This window comes from Mastigoproctus giganteus, chromosome 4 (genome assembly GCF_048544385.1).
Source record: "Mastigoproctus giganteus isolate SK-2022 chromosome 4, ASM4854438v1, whole genome shotgun sequence".
Lineage (NCBI taxonomy): Eukaryota > Metazoa > Arthropoda > Arachnida > Uropygi > Thelyphonidae > Mastigoproctus > Mastigoproctus giganteus.
Window position 1 is genome coordinate 145,885,574 of NC_143578.1, and position 27,252 is coordinate 145,912,825.

At 37.8% G+C, this 27,252-nt stretch overlaps 1 protein-coding gene across 1 annotated transcript in view; it reads right to left on the reverse strand.

Moving 5' to 3' along the window:
- The window catches only part of LOC150087117 (protein O-linked-mannose beta-1,2-N-acetylglucosaminyltransferase 1-like), a 275,054-nt gene that overhangs the window by 24,097 nt on the left and 223,705 nt on the right, over positions 1 to 27,252 (reverse strand). The window contains exons 16-17 of the mRNA XM_090372379.1: positions 17,713 to 17,776; positions 7,894 to 7,965 (exon numbers count right to left, since the gene is read on the reverse strand). Coding sequence (XP_090228505.1) covers positions 7,894 to 7,965; positions 17,713 to 17,776 — 136 coding nt within the window. The remainder of the gene's footprint in view (positions 1 to 7,893; positions 7,966 to 17,712; positions 17,777 to 27,252) is intronic.

The following is a 27,252-nucleotide window of genomic DNA, read 5'->3' on the forward strand; positions in this document are numbered from 1 at the left end:
GTAAGCTTTCAGGAAAGTAATCAGAGAAGCTACTAGGCTTTTCCAACCAACTAAGAGATATTCTTCCAGGTTTAGATCTAAAAGAATGTCAGATGAAATAATAAGACTAGTGATAAAGAAAATAAGTTCAGGGATGATTATAAATTAGCAGGAGAGAAAGAAAAAATTAAGTACAAACTAGTCTGAAAATATATCACTAATAGGGTTAGGCAAGCTAATATGGATTATGCAAGTCTTTAGCTAATAATGCAAAGAATTCTTCGCATAGACGGGCTGCAAGAGTAGCTCATGGTGTATTGTCAATGATATATAGGAATTTTTCTAGCAGGGATAAGGAGGTGATTATTCCCTTGTATAAGGCAATGGTCAGGCCACACCTAGAGTACTGTATACAGGTCTGGAGGCCTCATTTCAAGAAGGATGTAGAGCTGCTGGAACAAGTACAGAGAAGGGCAACAAGATTAGTGAATGGAACAAAGGGGTGCTCTTATGAAGAAAGGCTTAAGTTTTGCAAATTACAGTGTCTGGAGACTAGGCACCAGCGAGGTGATCTGATAGAGGTGTATAAAGCCTTGAATGGTTTGAGCATGCTCAATGCTGATGGGATTCTTCCTCTTGCTCAGAATAATCACCTGAGAGGGCATAAATTCAAATTGAGGAAAGACAGATGTAGGATAGACGTGCGAAAATTTGCCTTTAGCCAGCGGGTGGTTGGTTGGTGGAACAGACTTCCATCCCTTGTCGTGGAAGTTGATAGCCTAAATAAGTTTAAGGCTCAGCTGGACAGGTATTTTGAACGAACAGAGGGGTGAAGTAGTGGTTTTTTTTTTTGGCTGATGCTGCATAAGCTTGCTTTCTTGCATCAAATGCCTCTACTAATGCTAATGTTAACACTAAAAGAAAAGGGATAAACCACATTGGCTGAATAGGTATGAATGGCAAATGATTCTCTTTAGGTTGCTGACAAACTGAATAAATATTTTGAATCTACACTCAGGGTACCTACCTACCCACTGAAGATAGGCCAAATAGCCTTGAAATGGTACCATCTGGGTGGTGGTGGTGCTATCCACCAAGAATAAGTAACAATAGTCTTCTCCATTAGTGAAGCATTACTTATTCGAGACAGTGCAATATCATAACTCATTGTGAATGTATTTACAATATGAGATACACCTAAACAATGCCATTTTCAGCTATTTTAGAGTTTGCTGAGTAGTAGTAGTAGTGGCATGTGATGCAAGAAAGCAACTGGAAAAAAAAAAAAAAAAAAAATCACACCATTCCCTCCAAATGCCTGTCCAGTTCCTCCTTAAATTTATTCAACCTATCAACTTCCACAGCGACAGATGGAAGTTTGTTCCAGCAATTAACCACCTGCTGGCTAAAGGCAAATTTCCCCCCCACATCTATTCTACATCTCTCCTTTCTTAATTTGAATTTATGCCCCGTTGGTTCGTAATCTGAACAAGTGGAAGGATCCCATCAGAATTCAGCGTGCTCAACCCATTCAAGGCTAACATGATGCCATTGCACAAACTTGTACATTGAAAACAGGAGTTATAACATGGAGCTAAAGGTAAATATGGCACTAGCAGTTTATGGGATTTATCCAACTATAATAAGGGGGGGGAGGTACTAAAGAGGTAAGCAAACCTTTTGTCATAATTATGAGAGCATCTTTCAATTCAGAGAAAATTATGGAGTCACTGGTTAATGAAATAATGCAGGATGTCTAGACAAGAATGGAGTAATACTGCAGTCCCAACATGGATTTGTTAAGGGATGATCTTGTTTGACCAATGTGATTGATACTGTACTTCTGTAACAAAGGAACTGCATACAGAAAATAATTTTGACATCATATACTTGGAATGAGAAAAGCTTTTGATACCCACATGAAAGACTGCTGTACAAATTGAAGCAGTGTGGCATTAGGGACAAGTTACTGCTATGGACAGAAGAATGGTTGATCGGGAGAAGACAGAGATGGTTCTTATCAATGGGCACTGTTCTTGTTGGACTAATATTATTTGTGCAGTGTTCCTAGGTTCTCTGCTGTTGTTTTCAATATTGATATCAGCTTAATGTCTATGTTTGCAGAAGATACAAAAGTTGGCAGGGTGGTTAATGACAGTAGTCAGGGTATGCTAGAGTTGAGTAGCATACCCTGAAATGTATCCTCTTCAGGTTGCTGAAATGATTACAAAGAAGAGCAATGAGGTTAGTAAAGGGAAGAAAAGAGTACCCTTACTACGAAAGACTTCATTCGTGCAAGTGTCCGGAAAAAGGGTGGCTGCAATGAGATCTGAATGAACTGTTTAGGGTTTGAATGCACTGAATACCAAATCCATGAGCTGAATAGATTGTGTAGAAGCTATATATCTGAGTCAGCTAAAATAAACTTGGTGTGTTGAGTAAGCTAACTGTTGATAGCATTACATTACTCTTAACTTGTTTAAATATAAGATTGATATCATACCTTTATTGTAGGAAATCTTAACCCGACGCTCACATCAAACTAATCCGATTAATGTAATATAAAATCTTTAAGTATTAAAATCTTAAAAACCACGAACATATCCCTATTGAAGGATTGTTGAACGATATGATATGATATTATATAAAAAACTAAACATCTCTTCAATTCACATAGTCTGCCAGCTGCCACCAAGGAAGAGCCAAGCACAGCCGATGTACATCCACTTACCCCAAACTAAACCCATTTGATAGACCAGAAAGAGTCTGTACTTGTTAACAGAAAGGAATACTTCTACAGGGATGGGATACACTTAAATAGAAAGGATGCAAGAATATTTTCTGATGCTATCGAGGCAGTGTTAGGTGGGTCGGAAAACTGCTAGCTTGCGGGTATACAAGGACTAATAGATTAACAGTAGCCACTCGCAGAGGTGAAAGTGATTCTTGTACTGCTTCTACTGGAATGAGCAGAAGCCTGGAAAACAAGATGCAGGATATTTCAGAGACTGCTGGGAGTCATTGCGGTACAAGTAAACAAATGGGTTGTGTTAGGGTAGCTAAGAAAAAGAACAGGTGAATGTATACTTGCATGTACACCAATGCTAGGAATTTGGTAAATAAATTTGATGAATTTTGAGGGATTGCTCAAAGCATCAAAGGCAGATATTGTTGGGATATCAGAGACGTGGTGTCACACAGATATAAGGAATGCAGAACTGGAATTTGGGGAGTACAACATCTACAGAAAGAATAGACAGGAGAGGAAGGGTTATGCTTTTAGTTAAGAAACATAAAATCCAACGAAGTGACGCCAGTCGACATTGCTGGACAGTGCAGTGTCGAGTCAGTTTGGTGTGACATAAGCATTGGGAGATCAAAATTGAGAGTAGGAGTGTGCTATAGGCCTAACGACTCTGATGAGTATAATAAGAAACTGAACAGGGAAATAGAGTGGGCCAGTAAATCAGAGAGTCTTATAATGGGAGATTTTAATTTCCCAGATATTGACTGGAATTTGTGGGTTGGTCACTCACACACTAGCAAGGCTTTTGTGGATTTATTGGATGATTGTTTTCTACATCAGCATGTTCGGGAGGCAACTACAGGGAGTAATATTCTTGATCTGATTATCAGTAGCGATTCTTCATACATTAAGAATCTGCAGATAGAGGAACCACTAGATGGCAATGATCACAGTGTGCTGAAGTGGGATTTACTCAAAGAGGTAACTACCATCGGGGTAAAGGGAAGGGTTATTGCTTTCGTAAAGGCGACTATGATGGTCTGAGACAGTATTTAAATTCTATACAGTGGGACGAACTGATGATGTTACCAACAGCAAATTCAAAATGAGAAGCATTCAAAGAACTTATCTTGGAAGCTACTAGGCTTTACATACCAACTAAGAAATATTGTTCAAGGTTTAGGCCTAAATGGATGTCAGATGAACTAATGAGACATATGGCAGAGAAGAAAAATGCATGGGATACATATAAATTAACACGTGAGACAGAAGCCTATGATAGATATAAGTTGATCTGTAACCAAGTTACAAAGGAGGTTAGGCAGGCGAAGGCAGATTACGAGAAATCTTTAGTGAGGGATGCAAAGAAAAACAGCAAAGAGTTCTTTACTTATGTAAACTCTAGAAGGAAGGGGATGAATCAGATTGGTCCACTTGATGTCGATGGTTCAACTGTTGATGATTCTGCTCAGGTAGCTAACAAACTAAATGAATATTTTGTATCGACATTCACGCATGAGGAGTTATTCAGCAAGGGGAATGCCAGAGGTGTATTCAACTCTGGCAGAAAGCTATATAATCTTGTAATAACTGAGAGTAAAGTGGAGGAGAAATTGTTGAAGATAAACACAAGAAAAGGCACCTGGGGTGGATGGGATCTATCCAGTTATATTAAAGGAGGCAGCAAAGGAAGTAAGCAAACCTTTAGCCATAATTATGAGAGCTTCCTTGGACTCAGGGGAGGTACCCACAGACTGGAGATGTGCAAATGTGACCCCAATTCACAAAGGAGGATCAAAGGCTGACACAAGTAATTATAGACCTGTGAGTTTAACTTCTGTTCCAGGAAAAATAATGGAGGCACTAGTTAAAGAAGCACTGCAGGATCATTTAGACAAGACTTCAGTTATAGCTCGGACACAGCATGGTTTTGTTAGGGGAAAGTCTTGCCTGACCAATTTGATTGGACACTACGATGAAGTCACAAAGGAACTGGATGCAGGGAATAACTTTGATATTATATACTTGGATCTTAGAAAGGCTTTTGATACTGTTGCACATGGAAGACTGCTGCACAAATTGGAGCAGTGTGGCATTGGAGGCAAATTGCTGCTGTGGATAAAGGGGTGGCTGAGGGGGAGAAGACAAGAGTGGTAATCAATGGACACTGCTCGTCGTGGACTAATGTTATTAGTGGAGTCCCTCAGGGCTCAGTGTTGGGTCCATTATTGTTTTCTGTATTTATAAATGATATTGATGATGGTATATCAAGCTTATGGTCGAAGTTTGCAGACGATACAAAGGTAGGCAGGGTTGTCAAGGACACTACTGACACTATGCTGCTGCAACAGGATCTGGAAAGGTTGAGCAGATGGGCTGAGAGGTGGCAAATGAAGTTTAACATTGACAAATGTAAAGTACTACACACGGGAAACAGCAACCCCAGAGCAACGTATCAACTCTGTGGTACTACACTGACAGTGGTAGAGAATGAAAGGGACCTGGGGGTGGTTGTGCAGGCAGATATGAAGTTCTCTGAGCAGTGCAGACGGGCTGCAAGAGTAGCTCATGGTGTATTGTCAATGATATATAGGAATTTTTCCAGCAGGGATAAGGAGGTGATTATTCCCTTGTATAAGGCAATGGTCAGGCCACACCTAGAGTACTGTATACAGGTCTGGAGGCCTCATTTCAAGAAGGATGTAGAGCTGCTGGAACGAGTACAGAGAAGGGCAACAAGATTAGTGAATGGAACAAAGGGGTGCTCTTACGAAGAAAGGCTTAAGTTTTGCAAATTACAGTGTCTGGAGACTAGGCACCAGCGAGGTGATCAGATAGAGGTGTATAAAGCCTTGAATGGTTTGAGCATGCTCAATGCTGATGGGATTCTTCCTCTCGCTCAGAATAATCACCTGAGAGGGCATAAATTCAAATTGAGGAAAGACAGATGTAGGATAGACGTGTGGAAGTTTGCCTTTAGCCAGCAAGTGGTTGGTTGGTGGAACAGACTTCCATCCCTTGTCGTGGAAGTTGATAGCCTAAATAAGTTTAAGGCTCAGCTGGACAGGTATTTTGAACGAACAGAGGGGTGAAGTGGAAGTGGTTTTTTTTTGGCTGATGCTGCATAAGCTTGCTTTCTTGCATCAAATGCCTCTACTAATGCTAATGACGTTTTCCCACTTAATGTTTTTTAAATATAGAACTTCTTTATTTTTATATTAAAAAAAAATATAAATCAATAAAAACATTTTGGTAATTGAACAAGTAAGCTTTCCTGCATAAAAAGCGCATGATAAAGAATACATAGTGTATTATTATAATGACATTTTCCCCCACTTAATGTTTTTTAAATATAGAAATTCTTTATTTTTATATTAAAAAAATATAAAACAATATAAACATTTTGGTAATTGAACAAGTTAGTGCATAACATCATTTTAGTTCATAGTAAACCACCAAAGTAGATGAAATGGCATCGTTTTTTATATCTCATATTGTGAATGCCTTTGCAACAAGTTGCCCTGATATTTCACTATTTTACTTATTCACAATGTTACTTATTCTCAGCGGATATCACCACCCAGGGGTGGTGGTGGTGGTATCTGCTGAGAATAAGCAGCATTAGTCTTCTCAGTGGCGAAGCATTGCTTACTGGAGGTAATGCAATATCATGGGCAACATGTTGTGAAGGCATTCAAAATATGAGGTATAAAAAATGATGCCATTTCACCTACTTCAGTGATTTTGAAAATTATCAGTGATTCGAGGAGTTAGGATAGGGGAAAGTTGGCACACAATCAACTCAGGTAATGATATGGGCAAAACTACACTTGCACCCTCCCTGTTAGGGTAATTAATGGTTGGGAAGCTGTAAAGGTAAAATCCATCAACATTCTAGGACCTTATTGAGAAAACATTTTTACCAATAACTCCAACTACACTGGATCACAAAATAGCTAAAAGAAAGGAGTCTGAGAGTTGTCAAATGGTTAGTCTTCAGAGTAGACTGGTGTAACAAGTGCAGTCTCTTAAGGTTTGGTATTGGTCGCTCCTTAATTTCTAATTTTCATAAATGCTTTGATGAAATGTATCCAAGAGAAACAATAAAAAGTTTGCCAATCATTTAAAGGCTGGCCCATTGTTGTTTTCTATATTTATTAATGATAGCAATGAAGGCATATCAGGCTTAATGTACACTTTTGCAGATGATATATTGCCATAGGTTGGCAGGCTAATGACAGTAATGAATGTATGCTGCTGCAACAAGGTCTAGAAAAATTAAGCAGATAGGCTGAGAAATGATAAATGCAAGTTAATGCATATGGGTAGTAATACCAAAGTAACATATCAACTGTGTGATACTACAGTCATGGTAGATAGTGGAAAATGAAAAGGACCTGGGGTTAGTTTTGCAGTCACATATGAAGTTCTCTGAGCAGTACAAACAGGCTGCCAGGACAGCTATGTAATTCTGTCAATGATATACAGGAATTTTGCTAGAAGAGATAAGGAAGTAATTATCCTATGGTATAAGGCAATGGTCATGCTACATCTTGAGTACTGCATACAGATTTGGAGGCCTCATTTTAGGAAGGATGTGGAGCTGCTGGAATGGGTACAGAGAAGGGCAAGCCTGGTGAGAGGAACAAAAGGGTTCTCTTACCTAGAAATGCTTCAGTTCTGCAAATTGCAGAGGCTGGAGACTAGGCACCTGTGAAGTGATCTGATTGAGTGTTTACGGTTTTGAGCGGATTGGGCAAGCTCAATGCTGATGGGATTCTAGCTCTCGCTCAGACTATGCAAATGAGGAAGAATTTATTCAAATTGAGGAAGGATGGTTGCAGAATACATGTGCAATGTTTGCCTTTAGTCAGCTACTAGTTGATTGTTGAAACAAACTTCCATCTGCTGTTGTTGAAAGTTGACTTTAGGAATGTCTGAATTTAAAACCATATGATAGAATGTCTTTAAGATCAGAATACATAACAATACCCAAATCTCCAGTAATAATATGACCAAAATTTCATTGTTATAACAATATGATTCAATATTTTGCATGGTTAAAACAAATTTATTAGAACGTTTATACTCTGAAAATTTTAAAACCATTTAGCCAAATCATGAATCTGTCAAAAAGATAGTAACAATTGTGGATTCCGTGTACTTACTTTAGCTACTTGTAGCCACGTTGTAAAATCTCTAGGCCCATTCATTTTGATGAACATTACATAAACTTCTCCCTATAATTAATGAAATAGAAATTATCCATTATTCAAAATATTTTACACCTAAACCACATACATTATGTTATGGCAAAGAATCTTATTTGCAATCATTGTAATTTTCTGCATTGTCTTTAGCAAATTTATTATGCTGCTGTACTTTGCTTTGAATAATCTGGGAAATAAAAGGGATAGAATAGTAAAATTAAACCTTTGTAGTTCAATGTAGCATCTCACATGACACCATACAATTTCTCATCTGTCACGTCATATATGCCTTTCTGTTTTTCCAATTATATAGCTTGTTTTCCCACTCTTCTGGCATAATAATTGAACTGACTTCTATTTATACTTCATATAAACAATTTGACAAACTAATTGAATGTTTACATTTAACTGTTAACAGTTGATGGCTGTAGTTTTTCTTCATTTTAGTGTTCACTGTATATTATTATATTTATATGCATATATATTTGTATATATATTATTTATATATTTGTATATATATTATTTGTATAATCTGTATATTTATTTTATTTATTTACTATATTTATATAAATATTTATTTATATTTATAATATTTATATATTTATTTTTTACTGATTCTTTGTTTGAAGAATAGGTAAAAAAACAGCTACCCACCGTGCTTCATATTGCATGGTATCAACATATGGTTCTGTTACTGGAGGTCTCTATTTCATGAAAAGGATAGGTGTACCCAAGTATTGTGAAGGGAAGGGGTTGCACTGATTTTGTTTCATCTGGCTGGCAACTTCTAAATCCATTTTGAAATGTATTTCCTCTGCAACATCCTTATTCTTACTCTCAGTTTATTCTCCCCACCTCTCCCTCTCTCACTCTTAATTGTAAGACCACATTTGGAATACTGTGTTCAAATATGGAGACTCATCTGAAAAGACACTGAGCTTCTTGAAAGGGTCCGAAGATGGGCAACTTGAATGGTGAGATCGGCAGAAGGATGACCGTGTGAGGAAAGACTCCGATTATGTGGGCTACAGAGCTTGTCAACCAAGCACCTCAGAGGTGACTTGATTGAGGTTTATAAGGCTCTGAGAAGGATTAATAAAATGAATGAAGGCGGAATTTTCACTGTTTTAAAGAATTCCAGAAATAGGGTCCATAAATTCAAATTGCAGCGGTTTAGATTAGATTGTAGGAAGTTTTCTTTTAGCCAGCTAGTTGTTGGCTAAAAGAAAACTATTAACTATTACTATTATATCCTAGTATTTCTTTCTTACTTTCTTGTTCATAATTAACTTTTCTCTCTCCATTAAAAGTTTACACCATCTCAGTTAGTGGTTTGAATTTGTTTTGCGAGTTCCTTCAGCTGCTATATTTCAATTTTTTCACTGCATAAGGGCCACCATCATTATGCAAATATATTGCACATGTGCAGACTACATGTCAGCTGTATTGATATATCAATTTATTTAGTGTTTCAAATGCAGTAATTCAATGGCCATTCTAATCTTGTAGGTTCTGATGATATGGGGTTCAATGGTTAATTTTTTAAAATTTATTTTTGCTTCATATTATTAGGGATGTTGTTGTGGTACTTAGCTCCTTCATGTAGTGATATTTTGTGCAGTTTAGTCATGAAATTAGGAGGGGTCTAAGTTTGTTTCAATGGCCAGCTTTTGCTATAGTAAAGTACCAGTTTTCTTTGTATTCAATTCTTTCTTGGATTGTTCATTCTGCTAATATTCTTAATTTATACATTTTACTTTCATTATATTCTGTAATGTGTAGCTGGTAATACACTGCCATTGATACATATCTTACTGTCTTTTTGTACTTTTCTTCCTTTATTCTTTTCCATATTACATTAGAAAAAATACATTATATATAATTTAGTTTGTTTATTTTTATTTATTCTTTTATTCTGTCAGCTGCCACACAATCAATCAGCAAAAATAGATAGCAGAATAGTAGCATTACATCTTACAGATGTTTCCATCATGCATTACCCAGCAAAAATCATAAAAATTCACTTCAGAAACTAAAAATTCATTTCCAAGTGTAACTCATGGCTACAGCAATGAGATGCACTTTGTGGGGAATGTTTAGCTCCAGGGGGATTTTAATTCTGCATCAGTGACATTGCACTTCACAGATGTTTTTAAAAATATCAGTCATTAATTACTGGTTCAAGATATATAAAAAAAAAAAAGCACTACGTTCCTAAACACAGACATTTTTATCTGATTAGTTTTTGAAATGCAATTTCGTGGTTTTTAACATAACAATGGGCTACATAACTAAAAGTAAATATAGGCACATATATAATTTCATGTACACTAATTTATTTACCAATGTCAGGACCATTAGTAAATAAATTTGACTAATTTGAATGCAGACATGTTAGGATGTCAGAGATGTACTATCACTCAGATACAAGGAATGCAGAATTTGAATATGGGAGGTACAATGTGTACAGATAGGTCAAGAGGAATGGAATGGCTACCTATGTCAACTAGTTAAGAATCACAAAATCTAAGACAGTGCATCTAGTTGACATAGGTAGCCATTGCAACATTGAGTCAGTTTGGTGTGACACCAGGACCATTCAAGAAACAAAAACGAGAGTGGAATTGTGTTATATGCCTAATGACTGATGATGTCATTAGGCATATAACAACATACAGACAAATAAAGGATCAGTAAATCAAAATGTCTTATAATGGAGGATTTTAGCTTTCCAGATATCAATTTTAATTTGTTTAATCTAAATTTAATTCTTAATTCCCACATGATGCCTTTCACCCAACATATTAGATGTATTCCCTCCCCTTTACATCTTCAGTATATTTTAATATAAGAAATACACTGGTATACTTCACACTAAATGTTTAGTTAATATGAAATATACATGTGGGTTAGCATTAACATTAGTAGTGGCATATGATGCAGCAAAGCAATCTTATACAGCAGCAGAGAAAAAAAAAAAAAAAAAAAAACACATACTTTCCACTCACCTATCCATTTGATCCAAATGTTTGTCCAGTTCATCCATGAATTTATTTAACCTATCAACTTCCACAATGACAGATTGAACTTTGTTCCAGCAATCAACTGCTCACAGACTAGAGACAAATTTCTACGCAGTGGTTCTGCAATTGTCTTTCCTCAATTTGAATTTATGCCCCCTCAAGTGTGTAATCTGAGCAAGAGTAAGAGCGAGAATCCCATTAGCATTGAGCTTGTAAAACCATTCAAAGCCTTATCCATCTCAATCAGGTCACCTTAAACATGCCTAGTCTCCAGACACTGCAATTTACAGAACTTAAGCCTTTCTTGGCAAGAGCACTCCTTTGTTCCCCTCACCAATCTGATTGGCCTTCTCTGTACTTGTCCTAGCAGCTCTACATCCTTCCTAAAATGAAGCCTCCAGACCTGTATGCAGTACTCAAGGTGTGGCCTGACTATTGCCATATACAAAGGAATAATCACCTCCTTATCCCGGCTAGCAAAGTTCCTGTATAACATTGACAAGACCCCATAAGCTGCTCTAGCAGTCTGTCTGCACCGCTCTGAAAACACCATATCTGACTGCACAATTACCCCTGGGTCTTTTTCATTCTCAACTACCCTGAGTATAGTACAGAACAGTTAGCATTAGCATTAGTTGAGGCATATAATGCAAGAAAGTGAGCTTATACAGCATCAGCAAAAAAAAAAAAAACCTTCTCATTTCATCCATCCGGTCACTCCAAATGTTTTTCTAGTTCAGCCTTAAATTTATTTAAGCTATCAACTTCCACAACATTAGATGGAAGTCTGTTCCAGCAATCAACTATCCACTGGCTTAAGGCAAACTTCTGCACATCTATTCTACAACTATCTTTCCTCAATTTCAAACTATGCCCCCCCCTCAGGTTCTTAATCTGAGCAATCAGAAGTATCCCATCAGCACTGAACCTACTCAAACTATTAAAGGCCTTATACACCTGGTCATATCACCTCACAGGTGCCTAGTCTCAAGATGCTGCAACTTGCAGACTTAAGCCTTTCTTTGTAAGTGCATCCCTTTGTTCCTCTCACCAATCTTGTTGCCCTTCTCTATACTCGTTCTAGCAACTCTACATCCTTCCTAAAATGAGGCCTCCAGACCTGTATACCTCAAGGTGTGGCCTGGTCACTGCCTTATACAATGGGATAATCACCTCCTTGTCTCTGCTGGCAAAATTCCTATATATCATTGACAAAACTCCATGACCTGTTGTGGCAGCCCATCTGCACTACTCAGCAATACTTATCTGACTGCACAACTACCCTGAGGTTTTTTTCATTCTCCACCTCCCTGAGTGTAGTACCACACAGTTGGTACATTTCTCTTGGGTTACTGCTACCCATATGGAGTACTTTGCATTTGTCAATGTTAAACTTCAGTTGCCACTTCTAAGCCCATCTGCATAACTTTTCTACTGTATTTCCTGTTGCAGTAGCATACTGTCTTTACTGTCATTAACAACCTTGCCAACCTTTGTATCATCTGAAAACTTGGAGATTAAGCCTGAGATACCTTCATCAATATCATTGATAAATACACAAAACAACAATGGGCCCAGCACCGAACCTTGGGGATTCCGCTAATAACATTAGTCCACGAAAAGCAGTGTCCATTTACTACCACTCTCTGCCATCTCCCACTCAACCATCCCTTTATTCATTGCAGTAACTTGGCCTTAATGCCATACCACTCCAATTTGTACAGCAGTCTTCTATGTGCAACAGTATCAAAAGCTTTCCTGAAATCCAAGTATATGATATCAAAATTATTTTTTGCATCCAGTTCCTTTGTAATCACATTGTAGTATCCAATCAAATTGGTCAAACAAGACTTCCACTTTACAAACCCATGTTGTGTCTGAACTATTACTGCTGTCTTGTCTAGGTGATCCTGTATTACCTCCTTAACCAGTGACTCCATTATTTTCCCCAGATCAGAAGTTAAACTAACAGGTCTATAATTATTTGTGTCACCCTTTGAACCCAATTTGTGAACTGGGGATACATCTACACATCTCCAGTCCATGGGGACCTCCCCTGACTTTAAGGATGCTCTCATAATTACAGCTAAGAGTTTGCTTACTTCCCTTGCTGCCTCGTTCATTATAACCAGATAGATTCCCTCTGCCCCAGGTGCCTTTTTTATGTTTGACTTCAACAATTTCTCCTCCACTTTGCTCTCATTTATTACAAAATCACTTATCTCCCTGTTAAGAGTTTGATAAATTTCTGGCATTCCCCTCCTTGAATAATTCCTTATGTGTGAATGTAGATGCAAAATACTCATTCAGTTTATCGGCTACTTGAGCAGGATCATTAATAGTCGAACCATTTATGTTAAGTGGACTAATCTGATTCATTCCCTTCCTTCTAGAATTTACATAAGTAAAGAACATTTTGCTGTTTTTCTTTGCATCCTTTACCAAAGATTTCTCGTAATCTGCCTTTTGCCTGCCTAACCTCCTTTGTGACTTGATTACAGTCTAGCTTATATCTGGCATAAGCTTCTGTGTCGCCTGATAATTTATATGCATCCCATGCTTTTTGCATGGGATGCATACTAAACCTTGAACAGTATTCATGGGATGCATACTAAAGCTTGAACAGTATTTCTTTCATTCTTCACCTCCCTGAGTGTAATACCACACAGTTGGTACTACACTCAGGGCCTAGTAGTAGGCCTAGTAGTAGCCTAGTAGCCTTCAAGATTAAGTCCCTGAAGGCTTCCCATTTACAATTCACCATTGGTAACATCATCAGTTGATCCCACTGTACAGAATTTAAAAACTGTCTGAGACCACTGTAGTCACCTTTATGAAAACAAAAACCCTTCCCTTTACTCTTGATGGTAGTTACATCTTTAAGTAAATCCCACATCAGCACACTGTGATCACTGTCACCTAGTGGTTCCTTTATCTGCAAATTATTAATGCATGAATAATCATTGCTGATAATGAGATCAAGGGTATTACTCCCTCTGGTTACCCCTCAAACATGTTGCTGGAGAAAACAGTCATCCAATAAATCCACAAAAGTCCTACTAGTGTGCAAGTGACCAACCCACAAGTTCCAGTCAATATCTGGAAAGTTAAAATCTCCCATTATAAGACATTTTTATTTACTGGCCCACTATATTTCTCTACACAATTGCTCATTATACACATCAGATTCATTAGGCCTATAACACACACCTACTCTCATTTTTACTTTCTCAGTGCTTATTTCACACCAAACAGACTCAACACTGCATTGTCCACCAACATCAATTGGATGCACTTCCTTAGATTTTATGTGTTTCTTAACTATTAGCATAACCCTTCCTCCCTTCGTGTCCTGTATGTCCTTTCTGTACATTGTACTCCCCCAAATTCCAATTCTGCACTGCTTATATCTGTGTGATACCATGTCTGATACATTAGTGTACATGCAAGTATACAAGCACGTGTTCTTACTCTTACATTACATTTCTTAATAATCTTACATCTGTGTGATAAAGAAGCAAATGATGGCCTGCATCTATGTCAAATCATAACTGCTTGAAAAGTCGTGAGTTGAGAGCTCCTCCTTTCACAAAATTCACAATTTGAATTGTTTGATCCAAAAACCTTCCCTAGTTGAGCTGGAAGTGTTTTTGAGGCCAGTGCCTGACGATGGATCATACAATGAATGCTTTTCACTTTTGGAGCTCGATTTTTCACACTAACTTGAAATTCAGATTTTGTTCCCAACATAGCTGGTGCTCCATTTGTAGAGCACCTACAGACATTATCCCACAAAAGATTTTCTGATTCAAAGAAAGATGAAACCTTTCCAAAAATATCTGAGGCCTTGGTTGTTGTTTCAAGAGGAGAACAAAAGAGAAAATCATCTTTAAATGAACCTGAGTGAACATATCTTGCAAACAGCAGCAACTTTGAGCAAGATTCCACATCAGTTGATTCATCAAGCTGAATTGAAAATAAGCCAAATGCTGCAGACTTGATCTCCTGCACAACTTTATCCTTGATGTTAATGGCCATGTTGCTGATTCTCCTTTGAACAGTACTATTCGATAGTGAAATTGCTGCAAGTTTTTTCTCCAATCCATTTCCCAACACAATTTCCACCATTTTGAGAGCACAAGGTTTGATCAAAGTTTCCCCAATTGTATGTGGTTTTTTCTGCTTTGCTATCTCCAGTGCTAAGACATAAGAAGCTTCAGTAACCTTGTGGTTCATTTCTTGGAATGCCCCTGTTGAATCCAGCTTAATCTTTTTGAGAGCATTCCCATGACGTTCAAAAAAACTTTTGTCCTTGTGTTGAGGATGAACATTCTGTAAATGTTGCTTCAACTTTGTTGGTTTCATAGAATCATTTGACAAAGATTTGCTACAAATAACACATTGAGGCCTTTCTGCTCTATTGATGATGACGGATATGAATTCATATTGAATGTATGAATCATCATACCATCTTTTTTTGACACTAATGATGGGCTCCAAAATCTGTGCATAAAAAACAAGAAATAGTCAAATATAACTATAAATGGAATATTTCCACAGATAAAAAAGTGAAATATTTATCTTTATTTTTAATTTAAAATGTGACATCCAATAAAGTGTGATGTCCTGTAGATTATGTACAATCTGTAGAATTGTTTGTAGAAAGATCAATATTCCAACGGTTTGAGTCTGTCAATCTGTGGTCCCAATCCCTCCCTGAAACTATAAAATCCCAACCCCCCGGTTGAGAACCCCGCTCTAGCAGATAGTATGAGTGCCTCCATAGCCAGGTGGGAAGGAGCAGCAGTGCGTAGCACACGCTTCTTGATTAGACGGGGGTTCGAGCCCGTCACCACCAAATACGGAGGATGCGGAAAGGTCAGGGAATGACCACCGCATTTCCCAGAGCAATATGGCTTTAGTTGCTAATGCTCCTAAAAACCAAACAACAACAAATAACAATAACTATCAGATAGTATGGCACTGATTGGGTAGAAACATCAGGTAGATTAGTTCCGTGGAAATCTAGTATGCATAAAGGCCAGAATGAAGTTACTTTGGTCAGATTTCAAGTAAGCCACAGTTACTTCATTCATTCATTCATAGCTTTTAAAAGCTAAGGATTTGTCCATTTGAAGAAATAACTCTGAAACTAACAGTAGAGCATGTTTTTAATATCTGCCGCAATTTTTTTTTATGTGCAATGTAAAGGTTATACTGCTTTTAACTTGGTTTCTTGGTTTCTTCCTGAATAGTCAAAGGGCAAACTACCTTTGCCCTTTGACTACTCAGGCTGATTTTAACTGATAATGTATCAAATGGTGGACCTTTTTGCAGTTAATTCATGTTTGCTATGGTATATAACTTGTGAATTTCATTATGCTGTACATCTTTACCTTATACTCTTATACATAGTATTTTGATACTCTTTTACTCCTTCCTCCTCCTCCTTCTGATAACAGATCTCACAAAAATGCCTCAATGACTGGTATGCTTCATATGCAGTGATTCTTATGGTGCAGTGGCACATAGCCAGCCAGAACAAAAATATCCTTCTGGTTATGGATAAGTGTACCACTGACAATCATAAAAGCATGAATTTGGAACTCATGCATTCAACACAACTAGTTATCTACAATTCTTGGACTTGGATATCCATAGCTCCCTGAAAGCATTGCACCAGAGGTGTGATATTACACACTTCCAATACAGTGGTTCGATTTTTCTGGCCCATTCCTGGTATGGAATTCTGTGTGGGGGGATTCCATGTGTGTAGGGGGGGGTGGAATTCTGTGAAGTCCAGAATAATAAAAAAAAAAAAAAAAAAGGTTTTGCTCAAGTTGGATTTATTTTAAAAAAATAGTGCCATCAAAGAGGATGGTGTGCAACCTACTTTTATATCCAATGACTGAGAGCAGTAACACCTATAATGGATTCTTCATTAAATTTCAACAGTATTATCGGACATTAAATTTCAACAGTATTTTCAACAGTATTATGGACTGCATCACTGCAACTTCTGGCAGTACCACAGAAGAAGAGGAGGAGAGTGAAAGAGTACACAAGAAAAAGAAGGAGCTGCCTTTTGAACCTCAACATAACTCCCTTAAATAAGCATGCACTGCTTTCACTGTACCTAAGTCAATACCACAATTTGGGAATGTAATAACAGCATAATGGAGCACTAGACAAACATCAAATTTGTTATGAAATACAAAACTGAAAAAGGGCAGAGCAAGATAGAAAATTTCTTTAAAAATATGATCTGTGTGGCCTGTTGCTCTAACTACTTATTCTCATTCCCATTTTGACTCAAACTTGCTAATAAGTAATGAATTTTGTGTTATGCTGTATTTTATTTGTTGCTAACTCCTTTCCATTATGCATAAAATTACCATTAAATACATATCACATAACATTTCATCAACATATGTGTATGCACTTCTTTATACATCTGTAATTATTTTATTTTTAACTATTTATAGATATAATTATTTACCATTATTAATTATAGTATTAGTATTGTTATTATTAGATTATTATTACTGTATTTACTTTCAGCAGAAAATATTTGTTCCATTTTACCTTTGCAATGAAGAATATATTATTGCCAACTGTTACATACAGCATATTGATACTGACAACACAATTTTAAATGTTGCTTATATAATTTGAATAATACAAATTTAATAATTTAAAGTCCCCTTGATATTCAAATTAACATGGTTTTCCTGTAGATATATGTTAGGCATACCTTAGTGTCAGGAATGAAGTTTTCTTCGCAAGGTGATTTACTGTGATCTAGAACTACTGCCTTCCTGAAATATTATGGAAACAATAAGAAAGAAAATTATTATTCATTATGCACTGTTAAGTTATAGAAGTTACTTTGAAAAAAAAAAAAAAACATCAAAATTTATTATTTGTTGAACAGGTGCATGTTCAAACAGATTTTACATAATCATTATGTAATTATCTCTTATGGTCAGCTAAGAAATAATTAGTATTAATCGATAATAATTAATATCTACATTAATAATGGCAAGCTCCATTCAGCTCTTGAATTGTAAAATTTTTAGAAGTGTGAAAAATACCTTAAGAAGAAATTAATATTAAAATGATTTTTAATGGCAAGCTCCAATTGAGTTGTTGAATTGGAAAATTTTTAAATGATACCAAAGTTAAGTATTATCATTGATTATTTTCTTTTATGTAATTCTGTAGGCATATACACTGAGTGGACAGAAATCATGGGATACCTATCTAGTAACGGGTAAAGTAAAATGTATTTAGTGTCAAGCGGCACCAGGGAGTTCCCCCATCTCCACATTGAATTTATTGTGGGTGTTCCAGTTCACTGGAAAGGCCTGAGATTTAAAAGTGTATGGATATTGTATACGTATAGTGTTATGTACCATTGTTCTTCTGGCCATTTAGCCGCTGGAGGCAGACCAGGTATCCAGTAGCCTTGAAATTTACTCTGGCAGGTCCTGCCATCTAATTTCCTGAGATTTCAGTGGCTAGAACCTATAAAAAAAAATTAAAAAAAGTTGATCTTTCGCATGGGGGTGATAGTGCTAGGATTGGAAAGACCAAAATTATTGGCGAACAGTAATTTGGACGTGTAGGGCATTTGCTTGTGTACAGATAAAGTAGGGGGGGAGACTAAAGACTGGGGGAGAGATAGAAATATGGGGTCAACAGGAAAGGTGTCAGTGGGGCATGCCCCACCAGAGGGAAAAAATGGGGGTGGCAAGGAGGGGAAGAGACAAGAGGATAGTCACCTCCCCCCACCAGGGAAGGGGAGTGGAAAGCAATCCAAGCAAGAGCGGCCAGCCCGGGTCGCCAATTGGCCCACTTGCAGCAAATCTGCTTTCAACGTGGGGAAAAGACACGGGTCCAACGAGACAGTCAGAACCAGTGCCCCCATGTCATTCGTGGGCCATGTGCCTGTCCAGGTAAGTTCAAGTCAGTCACGTTCATGGGGTAGATGCCTGACCAGGGTAGAGCGTCTTGCAGATTATGTCTTTTGCATCCCGGATGGGTCTGGTCCATTGATCTTGTTCCCGTCATCAGGGAGGGTGGTCCAAAACCTTTTCCATCCAGTGGGCCCATCATTTCTGTGGTGTGGGTCAAGTAGGTTGGTTGGATCAGGCAATTTGGGTTTCAGTGCTGGTGTATTTGCTCATAGTCTGGTGGTTGTCGAAGTTTCATGTCTGCTAACAAGGCGCACTGTGTCTTTAGTTCCTGATCACAGAATGGGTTCTGGCAAAGAGTGCCTGTGTGAATCTGGTGAAGTTCTTATCTTTTTCGCTTGTGTCCAAGAGATTATGCTCCTGGTCCCACAGCAATTAGGTCCTCATAGTTTGTATATTCGTGCACGGGGTGGGTCCAGTTTGCCGGTTCGCCACACAAATAGTTGGGATCTTGGAGGAGGCCCAGAGATGTTAGTTTCTTGTTGAAGGGGCCGTGACCCGTCAATAAGTAGGTGGCAACTACCGGCCTGGGTGAACCATGCAGGTAGTTTCAGGAAAAGCCTGTCTACATCAGGTATGAAGCATCATGTTACTTCCCCTTTGGACAGACTCAACCAAAGACTTGGCACACCTAAACACATTCCTGTTTTAGGTGTGTCAAGAGCAGAGCTTTTTCCATTTTTAGTGTTTGTGGGTTCAATCATAAAGCCTGAGTAGGTCACAAAGATTCCTTGTGACAGGTAGTATAGTAGTCCGCATCTGACCACTTTGAGATCTAGTGGTAAGGATCCAGTAAGAACCTGGAGCGCCTACGCTCACAGTATTGCAGGCTCAGGTGATTTTGAGCAATATTATTTGTTGTGTCAAGTCCAGAATTCTTTTGTTGGTGGCCAGTCTGGTTCTATGGTACTATATTGGTATGGGATATGTGATGGCTGGGAGAAAAGTGGTCTTGTAGTAGAGAGGCGGGGCCGAATAGTTCCTAATCTTGGTCCTGAGATGTGGTTGGAATGTGAGCTTGCTGTGAAAAATGATTCTGAGGTATTTCATTTGTTGAGCAAATTTGATTGTAGCATGATCTATTTTAATTTGCAGTGGGAAGAGACAAGATGGAAGTAATTTTGGGCGAGATCTGCAGAAAGTGCTCCGTAGCCCACCGCTGTAGAGTATGTAGAGCTTGATTTGCTCGAGTCTCAAGTTGTGCCCTATTATCTGCTGTCACAGTGAGAATTTAATAGAACTGCAAATGCCTGGGTTATCATCTCCCCAAGGCCGGTGTTCAGAAAGTCATCAAATGCTATATTCCACAGCAGTGGTCAGAGAATGGAACCCTGGGGGCATCCCCTGTGGATGTTCCTGCTGATTTGCTAGTATGGTACTTTCTCTTCTATTTTTCGGTGTGAGAGGTAGGTTTTGATATTATTGTAAAGGTTGCTTGGGACCTGCACCATTCTGAGCCTGCCCAGGACACTCAGCTACCAAAGTGAGTCGAACGCCTGAGCAAAATCACTGCATTAGCGAGAAAGTACTTCTGTTGGCTGATATGAGTAGGTTTCTCATCGCATCGACAGTTGAGTGACCCGGCTTGAATCCGAATTGGTTTTTGCCTCAAGGAAGGTTGGTAGTGGAGTAGTACGGTTGGATCCGTCTATGAAGGAGCCATTCATATAGCTTGCTTAAAAGTGTTAGGAGCACTATGGGTCGATATGATTCCAGGAGTGCTGGATTTTTGCTTGGGGCTTTGAGAATTAATTTGACATTTGCTGTTTTCCATTCAACAGGGAAGTAGCCAGCCTCCAGGCACCAATTGTACAATCTTAGGAGAAGTTAGAGTGCTAGGTCAACAACCTTCGTTATTATTTCAGGTTCAAGCATTTCTCTTCCGGGGCATCTTTTGGGCCTTATCAGGGCAGCCACTTCTTGGAGTTCCTCCATTGTAAATGGTGGTTCCCTCTGTTCCATGAGGTATTCCTTGTTTTCTTTGAACAGCTTGAGTTGTTGTTCACTGGTGGGCTGTGATGGTTCCGTCAGTATTGCGTTTAGGAGGTTGTTGACTGATTCCTCCCACATTGTTGTTAGAGTGCCTTGTGGCATTCGGGTTGTTGTGAGGACTTCTCTACTGGGGAGTTTGTTCGTGGTTACATTGTATACAACCCCCCAGGGATCCATGTTTCCAGCGGTGGAGACAAACTTCTTACCTCCCTGTAGTGTTGTTTTAAGGCCTCCACCTCAGCCTGCGGCCAAGACCTGTGGCTCTTTGGAATTGTTTCCTTCTATTTGTGACCTTCCTAAGGGTCTGAAGCTCCCGGCTCCACCATGGGGCCCATTCCCTGGGAGGGTCTATTCTTCTTTATGGTTGCAGTGCTGGGCTCTGTGATTATGTAATGTACAGATGGCCCTCTGTGTGTTATGCTAGAATATTTTAATCTCCGTGGTATTGAATTTCTTAGTTGTACCCATTAATCAGTTCCAAGTTTGGTACATGCTCTTGGCTTTGATGTATGAGGGGCACTTGGGGTGCTTTATCGAGTGTTTGCATTCCATTTTTACTGACTTGCAATTAGTACAGATAGGGTCTTTGTCCTTATTTGGACAGTTTTTAAACTTGTGTCCCCAGTCTCCACTCCATGCAATGGCCGCAGGTGGGCTGAGTCTGAGCACAGGTGTGGGCAGTATGCCCGAATTTACAACACAGGCACGTACTCCCTGAGGCAGTGGCTGCCCCAGTTGATAAAGACTGTTTTTCTGACATATAATCTTCCAGGCCACTGATGAGAGCTCTACCACCCAGTTGGTGGTGTTTGCTGCTCTAGCTTTAGTCTGAAATCTCGGAGTCATGATGGTTGATTGTTCCTCCCCTGAATGGTCTTGCTGTAAGTTTCTTATGTACAGCTCTGTTTGGATCTCAGTCGGGGTTATGTCCTTATCCAAGTCGTATATAATTAGAGAATTAATTTAACATTAGGTCCCTTTCTTTTTGGTGGTAGGGCCTCTAATCCAAATGTGAGGATTCTTTGATTATTTAGTATCAGGTTTGCATCCTCCTTTAGTATTCCCATTAGTAGAGACATACGATGCAAGAAAGCAAGCTTATGCAGCATCAGCAAAAAAAAAAAAAACAAAAAAAAAACAAATGCCTCCCATTTCATTCCAAATGCCTGTCCAGCTCAGCCTTAAATTTATTTAGGCTATCAACTTCCACAACAAAAGATGGAAGTCTGTTCAACCAATCAACCACCCACTGGCTAAAGGCAAATTTCCGCACATATATTCTACAACTGTCTTTCCTCAAATTGAATATATGCCTCCTCAGGTTCTTAATCTAAGAAAAAGGGAGAATCCCATCAGCATTCAGCTTGCTCAACCCATTCAAGGCCTTATACACCTCAAACAGAATACCTCACAGGTGTTTATCTCCAGGCACTGCACTTTGCAGAACTTAAACCTTTCTTGGTAAGAGCACCCCTTTGTTCCCCTCACCAATATTGTTGCCCTTCTTTGTACTCATTCTAGCAACTCTACACCTTCCTAAAATGAGCCCTCCAGATCTGTACACGATACTCTAGGTGTGGCCTGACCATTGCCTTGTACAATGGGATAATCACCCCCCCCATCCTTGCTAGCAAAATTCCTATATATCATTGGCAAGACTCTGCCCTGCCCTGGCAGCCCATCTGCACTGCTCAGCAAACTTCATATTTGACTGCACAATTATTCCCAGATGTTTTTCACTTTCCATTTCCGTGAGTTGGTATGTTTCTTTTGGGTTATTGCTATCCATATGCAGTACTTTGCATTGTCAATGTTAAACTTCAGTTGCCACTTCTCAGCCCATTTTCCCAACTTATCTAGATCCAGTTGGAGTAGCATACTGTCTTTACTGTCATTAACAACTCTGCCAACCTTTTGAACCCTGGGGAACTCCACTAATAACATTTGTCCACGAAGAACAGTGTCCATTGATTACCACTCTCTGTTGTCTCCCACTCAACCATCCCTTTATCCATTGTTGCAACTTACCCTTAATGCCATACCTCTCCAATTTGTACAGCAGTCTTCCATGTGCAACAGTATCAAAAGCTTTCCTGTAATCCAAATATATGATATCAAAATTATTTTTGACATTCAGTTCCTTTGTGACCATATCATAGTATCCAATCAAATTGGTCAGACAAGATCTCCCTTTAACAAACCCATGCTGTCTCTTAACTATTACTGCAGTCTTGTCTAGATGATCCTGCAATGCATCTTTCACCAGTGACTCCATTATTTTACCCAGAACAGAAGTGAAACTAACTGGTCTGTAATTACTTGTGTCACCCTTTGATCCTCCTTTGTGAATTGAGGATACATTTGCACACCTCCAGTCCATGAGGACCTCCCCCGAGTCCAAGGATGCTCTCATAATTATGGCTAAGGGTTTGCTTAGTTCCTTTTCTGCCTCATTTAATATAACTGGATAGATCCCATCCACCCCAGGTGCCTTTCTTATGTTTAACTTCAACAATTTCTCCTCCACTTTGCTCTCAGTTATTACAAGATCATTGAGCACCCTGCTACAATTTAATAACCTTCTGGCATTTTCAATCCTTAGCTCCTCATGTGTGAATGTTGCTGCAAAATACTCATCCAGTTTGTTTGCTATCTGAGCAGGATCATCAACAGTCGAACCATCGATATCAAGTGGGCCAATCTGATTCATCCCCTTCCTTTTTGAGTTTATATAAGTAAAGATAATATTAATAATACTAAAAGTCCTATGGGTGGCAGCATTTCCATATATTGAAGCCCAGTCAAATCAATGATAAAATCAAAATATTATGCCCTTGAACAAAGGTGAAAAAGTGAGATATAAAAAAATTACTGAAATCAAAATAGTCATCAGATTGGTCAGCGAAGGTCACACATTATGCTGCAATTATCATGTACCTGCATTGCTGTCCAGATGATTCAGCAATATTTCTCTAACTTGGCAGGGATGCCCCAAAGTGTAGCAAAAACAGTGATGGGTCACAAGACAGGTGACCAACTTTCATTAATTTCTGGGAAAAAAATTATTATTATTATTTTTTTTATTCTGCTTAAACAGTGTCAATATTTCATTTTTTTAATGGATTGCAGTGCTTATTACAATAGACTTATTACAACAGACAACAGTGCTTATTACAATGTACTTTAAGTTTTAATAAAAAAAATAAAAATTTTAAAACATGGTGTTTTGCACCTCTTCATTTAAAAAAAATAAATAAAGAAATAAAAATTCTGCTGAAAATTGCACAAAAAATGTTTTAGGCATAAAATAGAAACAATCTCATATTCTCTTCCATTTTCAGTTTATAAGACTGTTAAGTGTGCAAAATTTCAAATATGCACATGCACAAATATTTCTACTAATAATGCATATAAATATTATAAATAAATTTAAAAAAAAAACATTATATATATATTCAGTACTATTACTTTCATTTTTTGGTTTATTTCAAACTTGGAGAGTTCACAATGTGAAAAAAACAAACTACATATCATGCTTCCTGCAGTGAAGTGGCCATCTTGAGTGAATATCAAGTTTTGTATCTCCATCTTTATTATGTGAAAACAAATCTTTCAAAAACAATTAGGGTAAGACTGAACAAGTGGGAGAAGAAAATCAAGTAATGTGAAAGTATAAACAAACATTACATCAGTGCTTGTCCACTATTACACCATTCAAGCAAACAGTTGCAAAGACAGCGGTGGGTCACTTACAGATCCTTGCACACAGTTTCGGTACAACATACCATAAAAAACTATCACTTCAGAAAAAAACTGCATTAAAGTTTGATTATATTTAGGAAGGTAAAAAAACTTTCGGTTGTAAATCATTAATTAATGGTTAACATGGGATCATTATTTTCAAAGGTCACTTGTCAGGTGACCTACCTTCACCGCTAGGTTAACCACTGACGCCTTGATTTTTCTTGGCACAAAAGTCAAGCTTATAGTTGTCTATTTACTCACTTCACCCTTTGTGTAGAGGAGAGACACTTGTACATTTTCAGTCTATAGAGACTTATTCTGACTCCAAAGATGCTCTCATATAATTCTGGCTAAAGATTTGCTTACCTCTTCTACTGCTTCTTTTAATATAATTGGATAGACTCCATCAGCCTTAGGCACATTATTTACTTTGCACTTCAGCAATTTCTTCTCCACTTTCCTCTGTTATGGTAACACATCAATTAACTCTCAGTTAGAATTGTGTATTCTTTTTGTATCCACATCCCAAAACTTCACTTGTTAATGTAGATAACAAGTGAAGTTTTGGGATGTCCACACAAATATGGACACTGCCATTTAGTGGTTCCTTCAATTGAAGTTTCATAATACATGAACAGTCACTGCTGATTGCCAGATAAAGTGGACTGCATAGAAAATAGTTATCCAGTAAATTGAGAAATGTTCTGCTACTGAGTGAGTGAGTGAGTGACTACCCAAGGCTTCCAAATCAATAACTGGAAAATTAAAAATTAAATATGCAGTAAATCAATAGTTGATATTGATTTACTGGCCCACAATATTTTTCTGTATAGCTGTTCAAATGATCACATTCAATTGGCCCATAACATACTGTTCTCATTTTTGTTTTTCCAGGGTTTTATGTTACACCAGACTAACTCAACTTTACAATGGTCTATGCCAACTGGACATATGGTTGAGAATCCATATGCTTTTTAACCAAAATCATAACACCTCACCACCTCCTGTTCAGTTTGTAAAGGGCTTGCTTTTGCTAGACATTCATTATATAAGAGTAATAGCACCCTATGGTTTCAGCTTGATAAGCCTCTTAATCACACTTCAATGAGGACCATTCTAGGGCTTTTGTGTGCTTGAATGCCTCATCAAACCACCTCAGTTAATGTCTGTTTTGCTTGCGGTTGTGACACAGTTTTAATTATTTTATGTAATTTCTACACATTCCTGGCTTTCATTGCTTATGTCATCCTTTGCAATTATTTCTCTTAGGATGCTCTCTATAGGGGATCTCTAGACAATTGTTTCTGTTGAATTCTCTTGTCTGATGAAAGAATTTAGTAATTCTTTCATCACACAACATATAGTCTCAATCTGCATCAAATGGCAAATAAATGTGTCTAATCTACATATGAAACCATGCAGTGTGGAAGAAAATCTTTTGATGGACAACAAAAGAATTTAGTAATTCTTTCCTTAAACAAGTAGAATTTATAATTGCAAACAAGATTACTGTAGTGGCAAATTCAAACTGTGAGGTTCATGAATAATGGTCCATCAGTGACAATTTGACTATAACAATAACCTTGACTGACAATAGAATCCCACAAGAAATCAAGTAGATGTGTTTTTTTTTTTTTTTTTTGCTGGCACTGTATAAATTTGCTTTTTCTTGCATCATTTGCCACTACCAATACTAAGCATCAAATTCAGGAATTAAATTTTAAAATATTAATAGTATGAGAAAATAACAACACTGTTCTGCATTGTTTTCTGTCTTTATTGTCTAGAGATATTATTCCTCATATACTGTAACAGAGATTATAGACTTAAGCTCACTTCAGAAATTATTAAAACTTCAAGGGCATTGGTGTTACTGGTTTTGGAATTATTTGGCTCTTCATCACACAACATATAGTCTCAATCAGCAATCTGCATCAAAATGCAAATAAATGTGTCTAATCTATATAAGAAATCATGCAGTGTGGAAGAAAATCTTTTGATGGACAATGTAATTTTTTTACGAATATCAAAAGCTGCCTGTCACTAGAAGGACAAGAGTATCCCCAGATAGGAATACAGAAGGCAGGACCAGTGTTTTTTTTTTCTCAAAATAATTCAATACTTGCAATGAAATGGTATCCTGCTTCTTTATTAATCTGTTCCACTGGGCCAATACAGCATTCCCAGTTTCAATTCAATTAAAAGTGATATGAGAAACTTTAGGTTAAGTGGTGAATAAAGTAACTATCTCTAAAGTGAGCATTCCCAAGCTGTCGCTGTCAGTGGAGAGACAATAATATCCCCAGCAGTAAAGAGAGAAAAACATAAGAGTACCTTTCTTTTCTCAAACTATTGTAATTTTTCTTGATACAATTAATAAATTAATTATTTAATTTATTTAATCCAAACCTGCTTATTCTGCAAGGCCTAGTACTATGCTAAGTTTTAATAATTTCTGAAGTGAGCTTAAGTCTATAATCTCTGTTACAGTATATGAGGAATAATATCTCTAGACAATAAAGACAGAAAAACAATGCAGAACAGCTGTGTGTGTGCATTGGCTGCTCTAACAATGAAATTAG